This window comes from Panicum virgatum, chromosome 6N (genome assembly GCF_016808335.1).
Source record: "Panicum virgatum strain AP13 chromosome 6N, P.virgatum_v5, whole genome shotgun sequence".
NCBI classification, from domain to species: Eukaryota; Viridiplantae; Streptophyta; class Magnoliopsida; order Poales; family Poaceae; genus Panicum; species Panicum virgatum.
In genome coordinates this window covers 33,424,608-33,433,871 of record NC_053150.1, presented here as the reverse complement: position 1 = coordinate 33,433,871, position 9,264 = coordinate 33,424,608, and the positions used below count along the sequence as shown (strand labels likewise).

Sequence of the window (9,264 nt, the reverse complement as noted above, 5' to 3'; positions counted from 1 at the left end):
ACTAGAAAACAAGCCTTAGGTCCACTCTAAAAGTACTGGTATGAAGATGAACCAGTACCTGGTACTGGTTCATCTTCATACCGGTACTTTTTGGGTGGATGGAATCTATGAATGAGCCTTAGGTACCGAGATACCTAAGGCTCTCCATAGGTACCGGGTGGTAACTTTTACATTAGTACCAGAGGTACTGGTTCATCTTCATACCAGTACTTTTTGGGTGGATGGAATCTATGAATGAGCCTTAGGTACCGAGATACCTAAGGCTCTCCATAGGTACTGGGTGGTAACTTTTACATTAGTACCAGATGGTACCACCAACCGGTACCTATAGACGAGCCTTAGGTACCGGTTGGTGTTATCAACCGGTACCTTAGGTGCCTTAGGTACCGGTTGGTAACACCAACCGGTGCCTTAGGTACCGGTTGGTAACACCAACCGGTACCTTAGACTCGTCTATGGGTTACTTCAAAAGGAAAATATCTTCTCCTTAATCTGAGATGGTAAAGGAGCAACGCGCGAGGCAAGAGGTCGCGGGTTCAAATCCCAGCCATAGAATATTTTGCGTGAATATTTTGGGACCAAAGAAGGCCTTAGGTACCAGTTATTTTACCCGGTAGCAAAGACTCTAGCCTTAGGTACTGCTTTCGGCCTTAGGTACCGCATTCGGGGTACCGATTCAAAAATCGGTACTAAAGGGCACTCTCAACCGGTGCCTTAAGCCATTTTTCCAGTAAAGGAGGTGGCCGGCGGGGCGGGAGCAGTTGGCAGAGCGGGGGCAGGAGCAGGCGTCGTCACACGGACCAGAGGCTGGGGTAGGGAAGGTCATTTTATCTGAGCTGCTGACTCGGATCCGAGCTGGACTGCGGTGCTGGCGTGCCACGCAAGCAAAAGTGGCAATCATGTATCCATTTTCTCTCTCCGCTGGTAAAAAAAGTATGGCCAAATCTAAAAGTGCTATCCGAGGAGGCACCCACTGTTGTAATGGTAAAAAGTTAAATACCCCCTGACTTGGATTTGAGCTGGACTGCAGTGCTGGCGTGCCACGCGAGCAAGTGGCAATTATGAATCCATGTTCTCACTCCGCTGGTAAAAAAAATGTAGCGCCAAATCTAAAAGTGCTATCTGAGGAGGCACTCTTCATTATAATGGTAAAAATTTGAATACCCCCACTCCTTCTCTCTCACACAAGAGTGGGTGGGGGTCTGGGGCTATGAGGAGACCCTGAAAGGGTGGGGTGGGGAAATGATGACAGGGTAGCTGCTTCGGGTAATTAATGCAGCCTCCGTTGAGGGCCTGAAAACAAAATAAACACACAAATGAAATCCACGTCCTTCACAAATCAGACGAACCCATCGTCGATTGACAAGTAACCAAATTTCAATCGGCATTGCGGGACCAAAAACAAAATAAACACACAAACGGGATCCACATCCATTACAGATCAGACGAACCGCATCGTCGATTGACAAGTAACCAAATTTCAATCAGCTGATGCCGAGTAAATCTGTTATAAAAACTAAGAAACTAACCCAACAAATCTGTATCTAAATTATTTCCATTTGCTATTGTTAAAAAGAATACAATCCCTAAATTTGAATCTCAATTGTCTACGTCTACCATTATAAGAAAAATATCCCAAAATGTACACCAATATGTTATTCTAAATACATATTTCTATCATTGTTAATATAAAAATACTAACTTAAAGTATATATGCATGATGTGTGTCACAATGTAATCTATGTATGCATCTCTAGAGGAATATAATCTATGAGAGTAATAATTTTTTATGTTAAACACATAGCTCAAACTAAAGATTCAATTCAACACATGTCAACCACATGGAGGTGTTGACGCAAAGTGAAAAAAAATATGAATGTAGATGAAAAATGTTTAGTAAATGAGATAGAGCATAAAGTAACTGGTTTTAATTATATTACGTATATGCCTTTCTTTATAAATTTATAATATTGATGAATCTTCAAATTATTCGTGTGGAAGAATTGGTTGATGCAGATTAGTTGATAACAATAGCTACCCCACCACTATTATGAAAGTAACCTTTTTTGGTAAGTTTTATTAATTTCAAGATTGTTAAATCAAGGTAATTGAAAACCTTGAAAAGCTCCTAGTATCTGCATAACTAGGATGCAAATAACCTTTCAAAAAATTATACTCATAAAAAAGTAGAAAAAGAACCGACACACTAGTAACATGCAATCCGTAAACTAGATTGACACTGTGCCCGGATGAAAAAAAAAACCTTAGCCACTTGCGCCAAGCATCAAGATGCCGATACAATAAAATCCTGAGATGCTGGCATCTAGATGATAGCTCAGATATGGATCCCGTGCATGACTGAGTAGATAACCGGTAAAGGAGAAGAAGATTTTTTTTTTCCAAAAACCAAATCATATCTGTACAACCATAAGTACCAGCAAGTAGCCCCCGCGCCTAGTAATGCAGCAGTTTTAGGTTATTATACTAAGAGCCGAGAGCCAAGATCCAAACATACTAGCCACACTACACTGTTGTGATAAACCCAAAGACGCATAAATGATAGACCATACTGGATAGGCAAAACTGCATTTGAAAAACAAGTGTCTGATTGTCGCATCTTTGTGAGTTGTGACAAAAGCATGCCAGTTCCATATAATTCCTTGACGTGTCGAGTCCATTACAATTTGGGAATTTGGAAGAAATGTCATATCATGGAGTGCTTGTAGTTGTAGTCGATCATACTAATGCTAAGGGAGAGAAACAAAAACAAAAAGGACATCCTCAATAAGCAATGCAAGTACAAGTTACGATCAATTGTGCTTACTAGCAAACATAACTTGCGCAACTGTAAGTCAAGTACCCTTCGTTGCCCTGATCTTTAATCTTCATGGTATGTGTGCTTGTTCCGTAAAGGTTCATGGTATGTGATCTTTAATCTTCATGAAATTGACATTATACTTGGCATCATCGAGTAGGAAAACACAAAAATTTAGGCACCTCAAAACCCAGCTGAAAGCCAAACCTGATTGGAACGAATCATGCACCGCAAATTTGATAGAAACAGAAAACTTCTTCTATGGTACAATATATTGAGCATCTATAACAAGTGGAGAATAACTCATTGGTCTGAAAGCATGCTGCCATGAGCCATCCCTCCTCAATCTCCCGTCATGTTGTTCATTCTTTTTGAATAGGAAGCTTAATTAATTTCGAGATCGTAGATGATACACCAGCTCTCATATCCTATCTCGCCTCATCCGAAAACAGCCATGTTGCTATCTGCTAATGCCTATGTGATTGCCTACCATTTCCACATATTGTCATCAAACCCGTGGGCAATTTACAAGTCGTGCAATGCTGCTGATCCAGCAAAGCGTGCAATGAAAAAACTCGAAGCAACAGGATTCCAGTTCCAGACGCCTCCCAAGCTCAATTCTGACCTAGTGTGACGGCGCTCGAGTGAGCAATGCATGGAATCAAGGGTCCTGGCCGCGGGGGATGTAACAGCCACCGTAGAGGTAATGGCCAAAGCGAGACTTGGCCTATAAATAGATCATCCCATGGAATCATTTCCGGAGATACATCTGTCACATGGTTAATTGGAAGGTACAAACCTGCACTCCAGATGCCAAATACAAGTACTAAAGTTACGAAACCAGTACGAGTAAACAGTGCCGCAAGCCACAGCTATTAAAACTCGAAAACCAATAAATCTTGTTGATCCACGGTCGTCACGTAGAATTTTAAAAAAAAAAACTAAGGCAGCAACTACAAGTCCGTTTAAAAGCTGACCTAGTCACGAGACAATTTTTTTTCTAGACTAACATGCAAAATTTCTTCTGTAGTTTTGGTGGTATTATTGATCAGCATCAACCTGACTACACCTCCAATTACAGGGTCTACCTAAGTTAATCAAAGCAGCTCCAGCTCCGTCCATAAGCTTAGACGATTGTCCAAAGCCCTGCCAGAAAAAACTGGAGCCTGCTCCACCAAACCAAAACTGAGATGGTATCTTTGGCTGAAATGGACTGCGTCCCCGAAAAAGCCTTGTTGAGTGTTCGATGCTGCTGAGTACTCTGATCTTTCCAAGTGACACCTCGCCCTGCCCATTCAATGCTTGGAGTAACCAAAGGTACTTTCTGGGGAGTGGTATGTCTTGTTTTTACAGAGTCAAGAAGGGAGTTCAGTCTTTTCGACAAATATAGGTCATGAGGCGTTCCTTTGATGAAGAGCATACTTGACAACCTCGTAAAAGGAAACCACAATGCCAACTGATGGACCAGCACGAGCCACGCGTGGGCCAACCCCAGTGAACAAACCTTTCACACCTCCAGACCTGTCCCAGGAAAGTAAATAATTAATACAAACAAGCAGCAAAATCGACTACCGTATTGTGAACAGTCTTTTATCTTATTCTACTAGACTAGTGCCAGGACAAAATCATGGAACTATGCATAATCAATTTATTAGCATCTAATCAATTCTGATGGGCATAGACCCTGGAAAATGAAGCAAAGACATGAGTAGGCTCTGCAAGCACTACACAGATTTTTGTGTAACAGAACAAAATCGGGTTTTGATAACAGTTTCAAGAAATTCAAGGCTCAGGTCAGCTACAGTACCTGAGGTGAACATAAATGACACTGAAAAGAAGGCAAGACTTGGTAGTGACTATTAGGTATCGTCAGCAACATGGGAAAGCATAGCTCCACCAACCTATGCCCAACTGACCAAACCCATATCTTGGGTTCAAAACTCAAAAACCAACCCAACCAAAATAACAAATATACAGTCCATCCAAAATGCTACTTTACTTTTTGGGAATGAGGTGTTTCCTTACCTCCATATTTCAGTTAATGTTTGCCGTGTAGTCATTCTCATTGCCTTCTCAGTATCCTTCTGAATTCAAAAACAGGAAATAAGAAGAATGGAATGAGAAACAAGAAATGCTAATAGGCAGCAATGAAGTAACGCAAGTATGCCACATACAGAACAGGCAGCAGATGAAAAAGGGGCATTAATATAAAGAGTATACAATAGTACACAAACCTCTATCTGTCTCCTTGTTTTTGCAACATCCAGAGGGCATGTAGCACCAGCAGCAAGACTACCTGCTACAAAGCCAGCAGCAAAGTTTGCTCCCAATACACTAGCTGCATTGCCTTCTTCTCCAACAAGACCAAGCAGTTTTCTTCGAATCTACACATGGTGTAAACAATGTGAGATGCATGCCATACAAGTATGGCATGAATGCTTACTTGTCTCCAAGACACAGGGAACAGACACTTACGGGCTCAAGAGTTGACCAGCATATACCAGAGAAAGGAACATCCCGAGCAAGTTGTGCACCCACCCCAGTCCACAGAACACGGTAGTTTTGTACTGTTTCAACATTCACAATCAGAACAATTAAGCAGTTTGAATCAAGGTTTTGAGAATTTGGCAGCTACCAAAATAAAAATAGATGGCATGTAGATGCTGACATGCCATCCAGCTAAAAGGAAAATTTACTAGTCACAGAAACAGATAAACCAACATACCACTCTGACTTGAATTTGCAAGTGGCGAGAGAACACCAACCAAGGTTTTCCACATTCCAGGAGGCTTTACGCCAGGGCGAAATTCTTTATACGCCTGTTACCACAGAGTAGTGACCATTTGATACACAGGAATAATTTGTGCCCAGAAACAATGATCTGAGATGAATGGATTGCATTGTGAGACATAATAACTAAATTATAAATTATTGATCTAACATGAGCCCATATATGGAACTCGCTAGATGGAGGTGTACCTGCATACGTGTCCTTGCTAGCTCAATTGGGGAACAAGCAATACATGCTAATGAACGTGCAACTGATCCTGCTACTAACGGGGCATATGGTGTCAATCCTGGAGCATTACTTCTTGTGAAATCCTCAATCCAGTTGCGGAATATATCATAGCAAGGCAAGTATATTCCAACCTGTTTATGATCAAGAAAATAACATGGATTTAGAACATTATATTGTGCCATGGGCTTCATTTACAGCATTGGAATTATTTGAACATACAAAGTACTATTCCAAAGTACAAACTAACCACAAATGCCTCCAGCTAAAAAAATGAACTATCCATATCTCAACAGAATAAGACTAAATGGACTAAATCATATTCAAATCTAAGTGCAAATGAAATGAATAATTCAAATGGGACAAACTGAAACTAAAAGATGTTCCACACACATCTGAAACAGCATAGAACATTTAAAGTTTTAAACAGAAGGCAGCGACCCGCACAATGAATGTAAAAGAGAAAAAGAACTCACAGTTGGTACAGCTAATGCCAAGCCTGCATTTGTTCCTCTCCACAATCTACCGAATCCCTCCTGAAAAACAACCAGTTAAGCACAGTTGTGAGTCTTATGTGTCCACCATATATTGCCACTTACTTTACTTCAATGACAGATACTAACAAAAAGAATTGACACTGAATTACCTGTCTAACTACTTTCAAGAAGACATCAAGTGTTCCCTTGTACTGGAAGCAATCAGGTGGGCAAACAGGCTCGCTTCCGAATATGAGACCACGAGTGCATGATGGAGAACATCTGAATTCAGAAAGGATCTGGAAACATTGAAACACATCGGCAGTTATTCATACAGGTGTATGACATGAATTTGTGGGTCAAACCCATGAAAAGGCATCAGACTGTTGACTAATGACACTATGCATCAAAAGCCTTTATATCAATGGAACTTTTTTATAATATAAAGCACATCGCAGTTTTTCATTAAAAATGTGATCAGGGATTCAACATTTTTTTACTTGTCCATATTCCTTAAACTAAGGAAGGATGCACAACACAACCCTACGTTTTCAAGGGATACAGCAAGGGCTTCGACAAATGAGCCATCATCTGCACCAACTTCAAAATTTTGGTTATCTACACATACAAGTTATAAAATTGGTTGCATCCAAAGATCACAAGCTAACTTCTACAAATCGGCAATACAGTTGGACTACACAACGATCTTATAGCGCAATAGCCCATCTACCAAAAACCAACATAATGTAACCAAATCTCACATTGTGTAACCGCTGAACACCCCTAATGAACTATCCATGCCTGCTAATCAAGCAAGCAGTTTAAGTAAACAAAATCAGAAGGCCCAGGCAATGCAACTGATTCAGGTTGGTAAAGCTACAGCATCAAACGTGTACCCACTGAACACCCTTAACAAATCATCTATACAGGCATTTGAAACAAGCAGTTTAAGGAAATGAACTAAGAAGAGCCTATGCAGTGCAGCCGATTCATGTTGGTAAAGCAGGCAGCTGATCACAAGCAGAAACACAAACCAAGCCAGCATTTAATTGCCCTTGAAGCCACGAATGAAAACATAACAGTGACCCGAAATGTACTTTACTTTTGCCCCAAGCAAGCAAAACAGAATCACTAAGATCAAGGGTGAGGATCAAGGCAAACATTTGGATCACATCACTGGCTCATCCAATCCAACAATGATCATACCGATTACCAAAACTGCACATACACATACACATCCAGAACCAATAGCGCCATTTGACATTCTACCCTAATCTAATCACCACCAAACACATAAAACTCGCACACGATTGGATCACCCGCACTCAAATCCGAGCTCAGGAACCGAGCCAGCCACCACCAAATCCCACCCCCACGCGATGCAGAATGAGATCGGGCTCCTCACCGCATCCGGCCCGAGCGCCGCCACCTGGGGAGGGTAGTGGTACAGCACCCCCGCCGCCTGCGCCTGCAACCTTGTCTGCATCCGAGAAAAACACGAGACGCGTTTAGCCACCAAACCGCACGGGGACCATTCGCCCACGACGGGGGACCGACCTTGGCGACGTCGAGGGGGTTGACGATGATGGCGGAGACGAAGGCGGCGCCGGCGGCGGAGAGCGCGCGCTCGAACATCCCGAGCTCCTGGTCCGCCTCCGCGGCCGGCGCGGGGCCCGAGGGGGACGGGGAGGGGGAGCCCTGGTGCGACGGCGAGACGGCGCCGCCGGTGAGGTCGACCCGCGAGGCGGCGGCGGTCATCCAGGTGGGGAGGGAGCCCCGGGAGCAGCCCACCATGGCGCCGGCCTGGCGTGCGGGGACCCTAGCCCGGCTCGATCTGGGGGGAGGCGAGCGGTGCGGCTGCGGCGTCCCTCCCTTCCCTCTCTCCCTCCCTCTAGAAGGAGGTGGTGGCTGGCGGCTCCTGGAATAGAGGAGGCGGAGGGGGAGGGGAGGAGAGGGGAGACACGGAGGCTTTTGGGGTCGCTTTCTAGAGAAGTCATCGGAGGGCTGGCAGTTCAGCCTCCATCTAAGATTTGGACCTGACAGAAACGTCTTTGAATTTGAAGGTGGTTACATTCAGTGTATTTTTTTCGTATTATGATATTAGATCTAGCATATAATTAACCAGCAATTTTAGTGGAGTAACTAATATTTTTTAAAATTAACCAGCAATTTTAGTGGAGTAGCTAATATTTTTTAAAAAAATTGACCATAAAAGTGATCGAAACCATTGGCCCTGTTCGCTTGGTTGGTGCTGGAGGCTGCTGCTGGAGTGGTATGAGAGGAAAACATTGTTGGCTGGCTGGTGCTGGAGGTTGCTGCTGGAGTGGTGTGAGAGGAAAACACTACAACAGCTGCTGCTAGCTTCCAACCGGTTTTGAGTTGCACGTGGAGCTGAATGGTTATGGTGCACAGCTGCAGCTAGTACAAACAAAATTAATTTATTTTCACATACATAACAAAACATCTTATTTTCATTAAAAATTCAAGCAGTTGTTTTTCTTTTCTCTAGCATAATCCTTACTTCTTATTATTGGAATCCGACCTATCTACTAGTATTAGATTATTCCTTCATGATCGTTGTGTGTTTACTATTTATATATTTGTCATTTCATACCTCGTTTGCATGTTGTAGAAGTATTTGATAGCCATGGCATTATAATATGCCTTTTGTTTCCTCTAGCTTATCGCCAAATAAGCACATAAATCTATCACAAACATTCAATGAATTGTGCTGTCAACGGTGTGCAGATGGAAGCATGTTAATCTCTCCCAAATGGCCCCTTGTACATGCAGTCAGAATCACGTATTAAAGATTTTCTAGATGTATTTGGTAATTAAAATAATCCTTTGGCTCTATTACTGTTAATAATCAAGCCCAGTCATAACCAATTCCGTTGCTGCAGCGACGTCTTCATACTACAGACAAAAAAAAAAAGGAATTGACAAATGGGAACCAA

At 42.6% G+C, this 9,264-nt stretch overlaps 1 protein-coding gene across 1 annotated transcript; it reads right to left on the bottom strand.

Moving 5' to 3' along the window:
* Positions 1 to 3,626: 3,626 nt before the first annotated feature.
* Positions 3,627 to 8,256, bottom strand: LOC120679085 (mitochondrial carrier protein MTM1-like). Its single transcript, XM_039960590.1, has 11 exons — positions 7,865 to 8,256; positions 7,713 to 7,787; positions 6,478 to 6,606; positions 6,308 to 6,367; positions 5,795 to 5,965; positions 5,541 to 5,634; positions 5,291 to 5,382; positions 5,050 to 5,199; positions 4,841 to 4,899; positions 4,184 to 4,336; positions 3,627 to 4,148 (listed from the first exon to the last, which is right to left on the bottom strand). Exons 1-10 carry the CDS (start codon positions 8,099 to 8,101, stop codon positions 4,207 to 4,209), a joined length of 1,197 nt encoding a protein of 398 aa, XP_039816524.1. The 5' UTR covers positions 8,102 to 8,256; the 3' UTR covers positions 3,627 to 4,148; positions 4,184 to 4,206.
* Positions 8,257 to 9,264: the final 1,008 nt, after the last annotated feature.